We start from the raw sequence: 15,994 nt of genomic DNA, 5'->3' as shown, positions 1-15,994 counted from the left end.
ACCAGCAACACATTCTCCAAAATTATGATTTCATTCATAAACTACAAGAACAGAGAGTATAGCGTAATCTTTGCCGATGTTACTTCATCCGGTCCTATCTTTAGGGAAAATGGTAGAAAATCAAATTACTCGTATTTGCTGCAGTTGTTGCAAAACACAGAAGCATTTTCATGTGAGTGAAAGATAATACTGATGTCTGTCTCAATAGAAATACAATACTGTGCTTCAGAGAGGGCAAACTTGATGATGCATAGTCAATGAAGATTAGCCCCTCAGTTATTTAAAAATCATACTTAAAGGGACACAAAAATATCTCGGCAAGCGCCAATATGTTAATTTAGTTAGTATACATGTTTTGATCCGATCTAGTCGAAAGGCTACTCACATTAGCTTCAGAATGGCTATCTGGTGTTAGCCATACCATAACACTGGACTGCGTCATTTTGATTTGCACGTGCATGCATGCTTTCAGTCGCTTTTATCTCCAATTCCACATCCCAGGCAGCATATCCGGTCAAAACAACGCTTATTGCACGGAGCATATAGGTCGATCTAATGGTGCCGGCCTGTACTTCTCATCGGCTAATACACACCAATGTCAACATCCGGTAAAATAAGGGTTGAACGGGGGAAATCCTGGCATATAATTATTTAATGAATCTCGGCGGGGATTGTGTTAATTACGTTTAGAAGATTTCCTTTCCTGTCTTTATGTATGTAATATGTGGTTTTAGTATTTCAGATTTTAGCAGTGTCCATGATGTCATATGGCTCACTTACTTCCTGGACTACTGTCTCAGTAAGACAGCCCTCCCCTATCTACAATGAGGAGCAGTGCACCAAAGCATTATGGGAAGTGTGTGTGTGTGTGTGTGTGTGTGTGCGCGTGCGACGCCGTGCGTGCGAGTGAGAGAGGAGAGAGAGAGAGGAATTATATTATGAAGTGAGTATTATAACTTTAGAATGAGCTTTTTGACAGCTGAGTGGGTTACACAACTTTAGAATGCTCTTCCTATTGTGTATGTGTATTATGTTACTCTTTGAAGGAAATGCTTCAGCACCCAAGCTTCTGAGACTGTGTGGTCTGCTGTGCAGTCAGTCCAATTTGTGTTATTTTGTGAAATAAATGCATGAATAGAAGCTACTGTGACAACAGCAGGTGCCATCTTCAGCATAACACCAAAAACACACTGACGACTCCTCCACCTCCTCTACATCAGTAGCCATGAGTTCTGACAGCTCCACACACACTGAACTAGTGAACTCCATATGCACCCACTCAGCCACCTGTACCCTGCCTGCAGGCGCTACCTTGTGTAATCCACAAGACCTAGGGTTCTGAATTAAACCTTTCAGGCCGTGACCCCCCAAAATAATCATATTATTTGAGGGTTTTTTAACTGGAGACTGTCATAATGTATGACCTTATCTGCTTGACAGTGGTGAAACACTCATCTACGTAAGCATATTGATATCTCTGATATGATGACCATCAACTACTTTATCAGAGAGACTGATGTCTGTGCACAATGATACGATGAAAATCATTTTGGGGACCCACAGGTTGAGAACCTGCACTGCACTAAACTAGCTTCAGGTTGACCGCCACACCCACCCTATATCTCTACCCACCTCGGATGCACCCTAGCCCATAAGAAGGAGTCAAATCAAATCAAATCAAATCACAACTGGCATTAATTAAATAATTTATGATGGCTATTCTTTACACACTATTCATTCTTTCCCATCTCTTCCTGCAGGGGTCCAGGTCCAGTCAGACTCTCTGTCTGGAGTCAGTCCGGGGGGACTCTCACATGATTGGTGGATATGCGTCACGCATACCATGGCATCCGATTGGCCACTGTTTATGTCAAACACTTATTTTTGGCACAGAGATACCAAGGATTCCTCAGTGATGTCACAACTAAGTCGAAATGCTTCAGACTCAATGAACTAATGAGGAAAAATAATAAAAGCAGTAATAATAATAATAATAATAATAATAATTTAAAAAAAAACTAACTAGAAATGCACTCTGTCAAGGTGCCAACTTGCGCCTTGCACACAGGCCTACTTGTGCGCAAGCAGAGCGTGCAAGTACTGCTACTAACTAATGTTTATTACAACTGCTGTTCTAAATCCTTTAGACCCGTTATTGAACTTATATCAACCTTGAAACGTAATTAGTTACGTCACCATCAACAGCCAATAAGGGAAATGAAATGAAATGAAATGATTACTATATTTACCCAGGGTATCTGGGCTAAGCTCAAGAACTTGTTTCCAGCCAGGCCCTGCTCATAGAACATTTCATCGTAGTGGTTCAATGCCTTGTTCAAGGGCACTTCAGCGGTGGTAATTTTAACGTGTCGGACCGCTGATTCGAACTGGCGACCTTCCGGTATCAAGACCGCTCCGCAATCCGTTCGACCACCATTCTTACCCCGACTTACCCAGCCAATCACCAAACGTACCTTAGTGGCTGACGGACAAGAACGACATACGACTGACATACGCAGCCGATTACAGTACTTGCGTGCTCTGCTTGCGCACGTAATAACTCTAATTTTCGAATAACACATTTTTGAGGAACCCGGGGGATTTTGTTGTGTGCCAAAAGCAGCAGATATACAACCTCACAGGTTACAACTCGTCATTGTATGGGTGTGTGAGCTTGTAGATCTGATATTTACAACAAATATGACAAAATATGAAAACTTATTTCTGACACTTATCCTTGGTATCCATATTCTATGTGTGACAGATGAGTGTGTGTGTGTGCGCGACCATCCATCCGTCCATCTGTCCATCCATGCATCTGCGAGCAGCTAATCTCCAGCACCGTTGGCCCGATTGAAGTGAAACTATACACGGAAAGAAATAATGTGATAATATGGTGAGAGACCCCATACACTTAAAAAAAATAGCAGATCTACAAGCTCTCAACACTAACGGTTTGCAAACTGCACAGAGGTACAGAATACAGATGTATACAAAAGGATGCTAAACCCAAAAAAGCCTGGCTTATTGAGGTCATATGTATTCCATGGAAATAAGCCATAGTTTTTTTAAGCAAGATCGGCTATTTTCAAATAGCCAATGTAGGTTAAAAGTGCTCATGTGGCCTATTAATAGATTAATAGTCGCTTCTTTAGGGCTTGTTTTATACAGCTCATTGCTTATTTCTCTCGCAATACTGGCAACACTGGTGTGGCGTTGGTGGTGGTGGTGGGGGCGATGAGAAAAAAAACAAAAACAATCTCACTGTGCTAGTAGCAGCCATCTTGCGTCCACTCCACTCGCACAGGGGAGGAGAGAGATAGAGGGGAATGTGCATACCGACGTGAAACGGAGAAGGGAAGGAAGCCTTCCAACAACATTATATTAAAAAGGATAATAAATCGACGGTGGACCGGTAATTAGGCCTTTCGGCTCACCTTTATACGGCCGCGCCGACCGACCGCACATCCAGTTTTTGACCCGAGGAGGGGAGAAGAATCTGCTCGAACCGAACCAGGCATTCGGGAGAGGAGGACGGGCTAGCATCGGAGTTAGCCGGGGATAGCTAAGCTAAAAGCTAAAGCTAGGTCCCCGTTCGTTCGATCCGTCCGAGGTGGTTGAGGAGGTTCTGCCTGGAAAGAAGACACCAGCCAGCGGCTTGTTGGACACTTTCTGCAAAGAAGGGTGGACTATTGTGAATTTGGCATGAGGCCGGGCGCAGTGGTGGGCTCTGATTTGTTACATTAACAATTACATGCGTTTTAATCGCACCGCCAGCCAGCAAATAGAAGACTGATTTTTCCCTCTACCTCCCCTCAACTATCCCTCTCTCTCCATGTAGAGAAAACGTTGTGATTAACGGGCAGTATATACTATGGCGACGAGGGCCTCCTTAGGTTTTAGGTTGTGCTTCGGTGTCAACTGTTCCATTCGCTCGGACCCGAAGCCGTGGCGTGGTGCGTGATTGTCGGGGAGAGAGAGAGAGGGGGAAAAGTGAAATGTTTTCCACACGGGAAGGGGGGGTTGTTGGGGCCATTACGGCAGTAGTAGGCAAGGTTTGACCGCTATCATCGAGGCGTAGTAGTAATTGTGAATGTTCCTCTTTTCTTCTAAAGCCCATTTGGACATACGAATCTATGCACATTAAAATGACATCTTTGATGCTGTTGATGATGATGTCCCCTCGGACAAGAAGACTGTTTTGAAAAGGAAAAGAAAGGGGGCTGCCGTCACATTATTTTTCGCCCCACAACAATCTGACCGACCTCGATTGTCATATGCAATTAATTGCATAACTGGACAATGTCATTGTGTACTTTATTACCGTGGTGTTTGATCTTGAGCGGCCTGAAACAACCGAAATGCACATAATGTCACACTGTTGTCGTGTTATCATCAGTCCTCCCAGCAAGTACACGTGTATATTCCCCCTCCTGATCTGAGCCCTGGATGTTATTTTTTTTAAACTGTTTCAAATGCTGATTAATTGAACTTATTTCTCTGAACGAACTGTTGTTCATGCCAAGAAGAACTCTTCGACTGGATGTTTGTTATTTACAACAACAACGCAGCCCGTCGCAGCTCCAGTCACTTATAAAAGAACACATACGTTGTGATTGATTTGGTTGGAGGGGGCAGGACGCAAATCCTTGGAGGGAGTCAATAGTCATCATCAATTCGGGATTTAATCGAAAATAAAGGATTTGTCATTTGATCGAAGATGGGATCAGCGACCAAACTGGCGTTCGGCGTATTTCTCATCTCCTGTTCCTCAGGTGGGTTGTGTGTGTTTGTTTGTGTGGTTGGAGGAAGAATAACAAAAAAGCAGTCTGTACACGCTACGCTACGCTACTGCTGCAATTCACAATAAATAATGAAATCGAATATTCCAAGTGGGAACCACATGCATTTGATACAGTTACAGATACAACTTGACTGAATCAGATGCATGAATATGAGATCGACACAGTATCCCCAGTGTTGCCATCGCCTTGCCTCGGGTCCTCTGACACTGTCACGCTGGGGAGAAAGAAATCCAATGCAGAGCTGGAAATCAAGCAGCTCTTTCCCTCTAGCCCTCGGCGATCCTAAACAGTAGGCCTACATTTGGACAGAGAGAGAGAGGGATATCTCTCTACCATTGCTATCGAACGCCAGTAGAGCATGTCCGACCAAACCTAAAGCAGGGCCGTTCAAGTGTAATGCATTCCTGGGCCTCTATCATGCGCAAAACGGAAACGGGTAACGTGTGTGCATGTGGGTTTAGAGCGGGCAGTTGTATAATGCATACAGTGCAATGATTAATGCATTGTGCGCTTGCTTTGCATGATGCCACCATGTCAAAATTCCTGCATGTTTAATCAAGCCGCTTCCGCATGCAAATCCTCCGGATTATGTGCTGATGTATGAATAAATATCAAGGATAAAAGCAAGTCCACGGTTCTAAAGGGGTCAAAGAGCAAAAGTGCCACAATCGGGTCCTAGTGGGACCATGCTTGTAAGGGCTCCCAATGCCAAACAAGCAAGCCAAAACGAGGACATTTAACAGTATATCACGTTGTCAGTGATAAGCTAATATAACCCATCTATGTGAGCTTGTAGATAGGGTATTTGTCAAAAAATAAGGACACCACGTTGAAAGTTATTAACACCCAAAACTCATATTGCTTGTGTGAGGGAAAGTGAGTAAACTCGGTTGCAATCCACCAAGCCGATTCGATCAATCCGCACTTTACCTGGTGTGGACTCTGACCTGGATCGGAAGATTGTCACATTCCTCAGTGTTACTTGCACTCAAATGACCATGGCATGGCGCGCACAGGCAGCAGTTTGAGGCAGATTTCCCCCTAAAATAATACCCAAGCTGAAGCAAAGCATAGATTTGTATGATATTGTGCAATATCTTAATTGTTTTTATTGTCATGTATGTTTGCACATACAGGGACTTTGTGCGGGTGACTGCCTTGCTGGTGCATTACACTGAAGCAACATACAGTGACATTTTCAACTATTTGCTCAAGATACCATTCAGCCTGGTAAAACAGCATAGGTAGATGCACATGTTGACTGGTGTTACGTACACAATATAATAAGCCAGTGCCAGTGGCCATTGTTTTTGCTCATTCCTGTCTTGGCGATGGCAGTAAAGTTGGAGGACCAAGGATGTAGGCTTGTCACAATCGTTATATAATGGCATAGTCGCATTATTTGAGATAATCGCAATTATTTTGCATAATCATCATAATAGTTTCCATGTTGAGAAGTGTTTTGAAACATTTAAAAAAAAATCTAGTGGATTTAAGCTAAAAACACAATGTGACGTATTGTGAGCATGTAGATTGGCTATTGCCACTACTTTGTTACGAATTGAGTAAAATTATATTCTCTCTCTCTCTCTCTCTCTCTCTCTATATATATATATATATATATATATAATTGTCGTTTCTTTGTGTATTTGCGGCCTAAAAGCCACACAATAAAATTGTTAATCGCAACTATTTGTACGACAATGAATCGTCAATTCAATTTCATAATCGGGACAGCCCTACAAAGATGCACCATATTTTTCATCCTTTTCTGTCAGAGAAGCAAACAACACTCCCTTTCCTGTGTGAATGTCAGTGGTTTGAAGGCAGGTCATGCCACGCTGTGTGTGTGTGTGTGTGTGTGTGTGTGTGTGTGTTGATGGATCACGTGTGTGCATTCTTTCTTACCAAAGGGATGATGGAAACTAAGGCTAGCCAACACCTGCTCAGTTCATTGTGCCAAAAGCAGATAAGGAAAACAAAGTACCTTGTGTAAAACCGTTTAAGCATATCAGTTTTTGTTGATGTGTTCACTGATTGGCGATACCCTGGGCCACTTTGTTTGTTCGCTCACGGAAGCTCCTCTAAAGAATTAAGAATTGCCCTCTAACCCCACATGTCCATTTTACGATGATGCAGGGTAAGGTGCAGCGTCTATCATTCCAACTTCCCTGTGTCCTGGATAGGATGTGAGAACTATAACATGGAATTTTCACCTCAGCCGTAACAACTCTCCCAGGGGTCTATGCTAGGCCCGTCCTTTTTTGCCTCTACCAAATCTCTGTTTGACGAAAATACGTGATATGCTCTTTTTGCTGAATGTTTGCTCTAGAATAGGAACGCATGTATAGTTAATCGACTCCAGGTGGACTCCTGTGCAGGGACCTGTGCTTGTGCTGTATGTTATCTCTCGCAAGAGATAGATGAAGAAGAAATAATCTTGTAAAAATGCTTCTAGGCATAGTTCTAAGATATGTCCACTACAGTCAGTGCACCCAAAATACAGCAAGACAAAGAGACACGAGCAGCATAGCATGGCTGCCTGGCCTAATATTACAGAAAGTCACAGCTGGACCAGGAGGTGTCTCAGGTGTTCTATCATCACTCGTACAGCCCAGCAGGAGGTCATTAGACAATAACACCACTTGTGACACAACCTCCCCCCTAAAACAAAGATGTGTCTTTTCCCCCTTTTTTAAGATAGTTTTTGGGCTTTCCAGCCTTTATTGATAGGACATAGTGGAGATAGACAGGAAACAGGGAGAGAGAGAGACTGGGAATGACATGCCCAGTCTGGTGACAGGTGGTCGGGGATTGAGATTCGAACCTGCGACACGCTGTCAGGCATGTGCCTATATGTGGTACGCGTCTGGACTGCTAGGCCAGCAGGCACCCCAGATTTGTCTTTTTTATGTTTTTATGTGTTTGTTGAAATACAGTAGAAGAGCAGTGACGTTGAACCATTTTCAGTGTAGTGAGTACCAAGACCTACAGTTATCTTTCAACTGGGTTCTGGGGTAACAGTATTATCTTTCAACTGGGTTCTGGGGTAACAGTATTAGTTTAACTCATATTTGATGATCTTATATGCTTATTATAATGCTATATTCATGTGGGTGAACTGAAATAATAGGTCACTCTTTGACTTTTGTCCACCTGTCACATAAACTCAGTTTATACTTTATAGTTGTCCACCTGTCAAAAGTCTGTTAAACTCTGCAATTGTTTACAGTTGTCCACCTGTCAAAAGTCAGTTAAACTCTGCAATAGTTTATAGTTAACCACCTGTCCAAATTGCTGATGCTTTGATGATTTTCTTTGACATTGTTTTATATGGTTAATAAGTCAGTGTCGTTTGAATCGTGCAAAACGCACTTCTGTTTTTCAGTCATGTTCTGAACGTAGAATGTGTTTTTGTTAAAGATGGAGTGGGGATGCACAGTTGCACACGCAGATCCGACACACCAAAGGTCCGACATGCGCTGCTCCGTGCTTGTGGTTGTGGTTAGGTTAGGGGTTTGGGTTAGGTTGTTGATCTAATGACTGTCGGACCAATAGTATGTCGGAACTAAAGCCTGTACCCGATGGAGTGCCGTGACTTTCATATTTTTCCCAGTGTTTTCCAGTGTTCCAGTGTTTATGAGGGGACAGTTAATCAGAAGATAATCGACCGTTGCATCCCTATTTTGAGATCTTGTAAGATTCAGTTGTAAATTGTAATGGAACTAGCGCTTCCATTTTTTTCCATAAGCCTGGCCTTGCGTATTTGTTCTCGTGTGGCACATACGTACATTTAAATTCTTACGTTACACCTATCACTATCAGTCTTTCCAGCAGTGGGGGTGGCCCAATACTTTCAAGTTAATGTAAAGGAAGCACCGGGAGGCAGACCCTATCAACCAAGAGATGAGCCAAAATAGTTCAAACCAGGCCATGGAAATGGGACAGGTTGTTTTATACTGAAAGGCCATGACCACCTGGGTTTCTTTAACCCAAAATCCAATTTCACTTGTTGGCCCCCTTGCTGCTTCTCACATGTTAATTTCCCTCACAAACTGTGCAACAAATGACCACAATCCCGCCCTTGTCGGTACCCTCTGCATTTTAAGCAGGCTCTATACGACTACAATTATCACATTACCTCTAGTGGCTATCACAAGAGGAACCCTCAGAAGAGCACAATTAGAATGTGTATTCCTCATTACCACGGGTGCCGTGTTCAAATTAGGTGATGAATGGCATCCTTCGTGATGGTGTACCCCTGACCTCTTTAATATCAAACATGTTAAAAGGAAAATCACACAGAGGCCCCCTTAACGATGGATCTTTTTGCTATATTAGGCAGGATCTCCCCTCTCCCTCATTCACCTTTACTCAACCTACCCCTTGCCAGGTGTATGTGGAGTGGATGCGCATCACATTGTTTACATAGAGTTCCCGCTCCAAGCATGCTGCCAAATATAATCCTACCTGCCTGGACATGATTCATTAATGGCCCTGTGATGGACATTTGACTGCCTCTCAGTATCGCATACCACCAAACACGCAGCCCTCATCTCTCGGTCACAGAGTTTCCTGAGAGTTGTTTTTGTTGGCCATATATGTGCAGCAGCGGTCCCCTACCCCTATCTGTCAGGTAACGGGTTATGTTGTTCAAACGTGCCGCTTGACCGGCAGCGGACCTGGGCCTTCCTGTCAACAGGACCACAATCCCAGCTACTTCCCAGCACGCTCAAGAGTTGCCACAACAAATATGCCAGGGCCTTGCAGTAGTTCAGAGAGTTTGTTGTCTGGTTGGTTTTTAGTGTGATCGTTATCACGTTTCTGGAATATGTGCTTTGAAAGTGGCTTGCTCAGTATTACCCGTTTCAAAGAGATTTGGTTATGTGCTTTACTTGAGTTGAGTTGAGTTTACCATTCCTTCCTAACCATTCGAATACATTGACTTTAAGTCAAAGAATCACATATCCCCCCTATTGTTTTGGCATCTTTCCCCCCTTTCTGTTTTGCAGTGCAGAGGTGGATTTCAGCCACCAAGATAGTGTTGCAGGGCCATAGCACCATGATTGCATGAATAATTTATGTCAAACGGTTGGAGCTGACATTGCTCACTGTTTTAAAGGCATCGCATTTAAAAATCACATATGCACCGTTGTTTATTTCCATCTTGTTCTCCGGTTGGCCTTGCACTCACCCCCACCCACCCACCCACCTGAGAACACTGTGTTCATCTGTGTAGTAGAGTGCTGAGTAGTTAAGGCGCTACAGTAGTATGCGATTTTAAACACCAACTCGACTTGCTGCGCATCCAACTTTACTCCTCCGTGGACTTGGTCAAGACTACAGTTGGATGCACATGGAAGTGCAATATGGATTGAGTTTCCCTGTTCAATTCACAAGTGAGTCGAGAGGTGAACTGTTAAGAAGGGGGACGGAGGACATTTAACTGAATGACCATAATGGACTCCGACTGTGCGAATATTGGGGGGGGGGGGGGGGGGGGAGGGGGGGTTCTGTTTGTATTGATAGTTGAAGTGAAGATCGACAGGAAAGAGAGAGGGAGACACGCAGCAAAGGTCGTCATGGACGTGAACGGCACTCGAGCATGTGACGCGCTGTCAGGCCAGAGCTTATATGTGGCATGCGCCTGGACCGCTAGGTTAGGTGCCCCCATTTGGAATAGTTTTGAGAAGCCGGAGTGAGTTCTCTAATTTGCAATAAAGCCAAATATATGTATATTAGTAAATTGAAACAATGTTCTTGTCTTGTGCAATCAAATGTTTAATGTGTCTTTCAGAGAGATTGTCCATATGTCATGTCTCACACACACACACACACACACACACACACACACACACACACACCCCCCATGCTCCATCCCCTTAACAAGTGTAATCTATCCTCAATGTATCATCTCAGAGTTGGATTCATTGATACAACCTTGTTGGGCTTAAACTGTCTCACTTTCACTTGCTAACAACGGTACCCATTCTTGACCTTGTGTTCTAATGCTCGCTGTGCGGAGTGCGGACACAAAGACTGCAGGCCTATTCATTCTGTAAAGAGATGAAGTCAGAACTCCTAATCCTGGCTGGAATGTCCAGCAGGGTCTCGCTCTGCTCCAGTTATGCAGCTTTATCGCTCCGGCCCTCCTCCCCGCCCCAACAATGATGTGGAGGAATAACGCCAAGGCTCTCTTTACCCAGAAAGAGCTCTTTTATGTAACATTTATGTAGACCACAAGCTGGACTGGGTTTTCCACAGTCATCGTCCCCAGAGGTACAATTCAGAGCTCCCAATCACAGCAAACCAACGCCACATGCAAATGTCTGATAACGGGAACGAGCCTATATTTGCAGTTGCACTACTAGATAACCTAACTAGGCAGTCCTTTTTGCATGCATGCTAATGCGGCTGCGGCTGCTACACTACAGGGTCAAGCATTGCTTTCGGACTGAGGCCAACTCTAAAAACGCCTTCTAAATACTGAACTAAGTTTTCTGAACATTTTCAGATATTAATTCAAAAATAGCATGGCCCAGCCAGAGTGCTTTCTGGTCTATAGGGGTGGGCACGCTTGGAGCCAGCGCTGGAGAAATATTGGTTCACAAATCAGAGCCGTAGCTAACGAAAATAAAAGCCTGGGTACCGAGGCTAATTCAAAAATGACAAAAATGTTATGCTGCTAATATACTACATGGCAACAAGAACCCCATAAGGGGTTCCCGTCCTGAAGGAGTAAAACACCAAAAGAGGTTCCTGTCCTGAATGGCTTAAGTTAAGCCATATTATTGAACAGGCTGTGACCCTGATTGCTGGAACCTGAAATTAAGACAAACATTTCATTTATACCCATTCAATTTTTTTTATAACTAGTTTGTTGTGCTTGTGCTGAAATCTGCTTTGGCTAGTTAGATTTAGGACAAAAAGGAGGTTCTTTGCGGCCTGCCTCTCTTCATTTCTCTTATGTCAGCATAGGGTTGCGTTGTGCTTGCAACTCTTGCTTCAGTCTCCACTGGCCCTGGCCTGTATGGGTTTTCATTCTCACTGTACCAAACACACCTCTGCAGGGTATTAAGAGGTCACCCGATGTTACCCAAGGCCATTAGATGCTTCACATGCAGGAATTTGATATGTGGCTGAAGTTATACACCAGGGGCCTTCAGTAAACAAATGTGGGATATATTTAAGTGTTCTCTTCTCATGTCCTTTGGGGAGTGCCCATTCCACCCCTGCAGGGGTAGTATACAGGAGAAAGTGTCATGCTCCCTTTTTGGCATTTTTACAAAGTCCCCCCCCCCCCCACACACACACACTTAATCCCCTTGCTGCACTATCACACGGGATACTCGGAGGAGTCTGCACTCAACAGGCTTGATGAGCTGGCAAAACCTGCAAGTATGTACAGGTTTTTTAAACGGCTGCAAATATGTATCGGCGATTGACTCCTTACCCCTTTCCAGTAGACGTCGTAGGGTTGGGTACCGGCTCTCGGTGCCAGGATGTTACCAGTTCCTATAGAGCGTCGCAGTCCCGCCCCCTACCATGGACCAGGAAATGATTCTCCGTTCATTTTCCTCATAGACATTTCAGAAAGTATTTATTTAAAGACGTTTACGCCGCGGACAAAGCCAACTCGAGTCGTGACAAATCATGACAACAAACACAATTTTTTGGGCCGAACAAATAATTAGAAAGAAGAAAAAAACGGCAGGTTACAACACTTTTTTTGTTTTTCTTCTTTGTAATTATTTGTTTGGTCCAAAATATTGTTTGTGTTGTCACGACTCGAGTTGGCTTTGTCCGCGGCATAACCGTCTTTAAATAAATACTTTCTGAAATGTCTATGGGAAAAATGCATTGGGATTCATTTCCTGGTCCATGGTCCATGACTGCGACGCTCTATAGGTTCGGACCAACCACACAACTCAGCACAGTCACAGCCAGTTAGTTCCAAATCGGATGTTTCAGGTAACGGAAGCTTCACAATGATGCAGCCACTAGTAATCAACAGTTCCCTTGCTCTAACAGCAGCATGTAGGTAGGCTACCGTGTCGGCTGGTTAGATTAAACATGGTTAAAATGCCTATCGTACTGCTAATGATCTAAACTCTGTGGCTGCATTTCATTTGAAGGACTTCCAGCACAGAGGAAGTCTTTCAGGTAGAACACGTCAAATTTAACAAAGCATCAGTACAAAGTCAAACCATGGCCATTTCACACTTTTCCCTCAATTACGATTAATGAAAGATTATGTTTCCATAATGAAAATAGCAGATCTACAAGCTCACAACGTGTCGTGCTGCTTTGTGAGATTGTAGATCAGCTATTTTCACAAATTCAGCACCATTCTTATACAACAAAGTCTACCACAGGGTTTAGTGATTATTCAGATAATTATAAAAAATCTTATTAGAATGTCTTCATGCTGATTCATTGATATAAGAAAACATATATATTAGAAAAAAGTTGTATTTGATTATAAGTCAGTTATTGGTTCTAAATATCGGTTTCTATTTATTTTTGATTGCCCAGGCCTACTGGCTATGATACTCCGTATGATCGTCAGATGGTGTCGCTTGCAAAGAGTAGCAAATCTATGAGACAACGAGTCGCAATGTGCAAATGTTGGAGACAGTAAAGAGGTGCAAATCCAGTACAGTGTTACTTTATGAAGTTTCCCCAGTAGTCCAACATTGTGCATCATGCAAAAGATTCTTTGTCGTCCTGCCTATACTACTATTTTATTTGTCAGTGTAAAGTTACTTGAAAATCTTGCATTTATTCCGTCGTTTTGTTAGTACACACTGATGACACAACAGAGTCCACCCTTTTCAATTCATAACATTTAGAGACGTACAAATACACACTTCTATGCACAAACAACAGGAAATCATGTAAGGAGGTGAAAAGGGAAAAGAAACATAATAAGGGGGTGAGGGGGATTCCGAAATTACAGGGGACAGTTTTGAATTGCGAAATTAATTTAGTCCCTTGTTTGTGCCAAATCTGGGTTGCACATGGTTTGTTGAACTCCCTCTGGTGTTGTGGGTGTAAACCTCGTTGACATTAAGGAAATATTTAGACGTGTACATGGGTATCTTGGTGGTGTAGAGAATCTTGTGGACCAGACCCATTGTAAGATGCTGAACACTGTCGTCAACCCTAAGCCATTCCAGCCTGTCAAAATGGGCAGGGGTGAGGTGGGTTTGGGGAGTAAGGCCAAGTAGTAGCCTGACCAGTTTGGTAGGTAGGCAATGCCTTTCTGTTTTTTGGTACAAACCCTAGTGACTCTTGGCGACACTTGTTATAGGATTGATTGATTTTGGGAATCACAGAGTTAGATGATTGCAGTTAATGGATTGGTTGATTGTGGGGACCACAGAGGGGGACCAGAGTTGCAGGATTAGTCAGCCCAGATTAGCCAATCACAGAAAACTCATCCCTCTAGGCTATGCAATGTTAATTGTCAGGCTATGGGATGAAAGAGATGATGGATTGGTTGAGTGGTTGGCGCCTAGCAATGGACTAGCTAGCCAATCACAGAGCACTTGTCCCTCCAGGCTAACGTTGCATTGAACTTTGTGCAAACATTACTAGGCTTCAGTCATCACACACACTCCTGGGGGGTCAAGTGGCACAGTAAAAATAAAAGTAAATTACCCAGTATGACATGATCTTTTGACCTGAACTGAATCCTAAACCTGAAAATACAAATAGCAGATATACAAACACATACATTACATAGCGATACATGTGGTGAGCTTGTAGATCTGCTATTTTCGATGCAATACACATTGTCATATGAGTATACATTAATCATACCATTCTTTCATAACCGGTATGTCTGAGTCATAGTGTCGGTGGGGCTTTGTCAGAGTACCCGTTGTACATTGTACTTGTCTTTCGGTGTCCCTTTTGTGCCCATATATCGTGATCTCTGTATCTGAACTCTAGATGTGAGGTAGCGTCGCGTAGCCATACTAATATCACTGCGTGGATATTAGTCTGGGTCCCCTCAGTGTTTTGATTTTATCCAAGGGGCGGTTACAAAAAGATTCAAACGGACACTATTGGTACGTTAGACCTACAACCACGTCACACACATAGTGGGCCCTGGTTGGTTATAGCCTGGTAAGCCTATATTTGCATACTGGGCCCTGGTTGGTCCTCCACTACTGCTGGTCCGCGAAATACGACCACAATTTAGTAGTGTTGTCACGATACTGGATTTCTAACTTCGATATCGATATTTTGAAAAATATCAATATTCGATACGATACGATACAATTCAATACAAAAAGAAAAACAGGAAAACAGTCCTTGGGCTAAAAATGGCCATAGCCGTCATCACAAATGTGATGAAGTCAGCACATTTGGGCAAGTGTCTATGGTAGGGATGTCGGTAACGGATAATTTCCCATCCGGTTAGCCGACAGGATTAACCGGGTCATTAACGGATAATTGGTTGATTTTTAATTTTTTTTTAATAGGCTACCCCAAATGTAATATGCATGTATAGGCTACATAATTAAAGTTGGTAGACGAAATGGTATACATTTATTTATGCTCCTTTTAAAAAGACAAACAAAAAAGCAACATTTAACAATATAAATAAATTGTTGTAGGCTTAATCATCAATAAACAACGCATCGCATCTGCATGCATGCATCTGCGCGTCTACAGTACAGAGGTCCGCCTGTTCTAGTCCAAAACATAAATAAGTCCAGTCCAGATCTGAGCAGCCTATATCTATAAAGCCACTGGACGCATGGGCTAAGCCTTTTTTTATTATTAAGGAAGATCAGCATGCATGTCACCGTGTTCTGTTTGTTGACTTTTCGCTGACGAGAAAACCCTCAAACATCGATAGCACATGGCTAACTTGATAGCCGGGAGGAGGAGGAGGAGGAGGAAGCGGCGGCGGCCTTAAACGTTCTACCTCCAGGCCATTCATGGATTTAATAATGCCAAGTAGGTCTCTGCATTGATACGGTCGACATGTTGTGTTAATCTCGTCTCGCTGTCACTCGCTTAAGTTTTGACTACCGCAAAGCTACCGTTGTAGCCAACCAGCCATTTGAAGTACAACAGAGAACTTTGGGACAACGACATTGCGGGGGCAGAAAACAGCGCCCGAGCGCTGCTGTTCATGCAGCCTGGAGTGTGACAAGCTGGCCGGCGCAAAT

The 15,994-nt window shown here is 43.4% G+C and overlaps 1 protein-coding gene across 2 annotated transcripts in view; it reads left to right on the top strand.

Moving 5' to 3' along the window:
* The first annotated feature begins 3,263 nt into the window (after positions 1 to 3,263).
* The window catches only part of acvr2aa (activin A receptor type 2Aa), a 68,295-nt gene continuing 55,564 nt past the window's right edge, over positions 3,264 to 15,994 (top strand). For both annotated transcript variants that reach the window (XM_079517466.1, XM_079517465.1), the window contains exon 1: positions 3,264 to 4,775. In XM_079517466.1, the coding sequence (XP_079373592.1) occupies positions 4,721 to 4,775 (55 nt within the window). In that variant the 5' untranslated portion in view covers positions 3,264 to 4,720. The remainder of the gene's footprint in view (positions 4,776 to 15,994) is intronic.

The sequence above is a fragment of the Electrona antarctica genome (assembly GCF_951216825.1).
Source record: "Electrona antarctica genome assembly, chromosome: 13".
Lineage (NCBI taxonomy): Eukaryota > Metazoa > Chordata > Actinopteri > Myctophiformes > Myctophidae > Electrona > Electrona antarctica.
The sequence above is the reverse complement of the archived record's forward strand: the minus strand, read 5'-3'. Positions and strand labels throughout refer to the sequence as shown.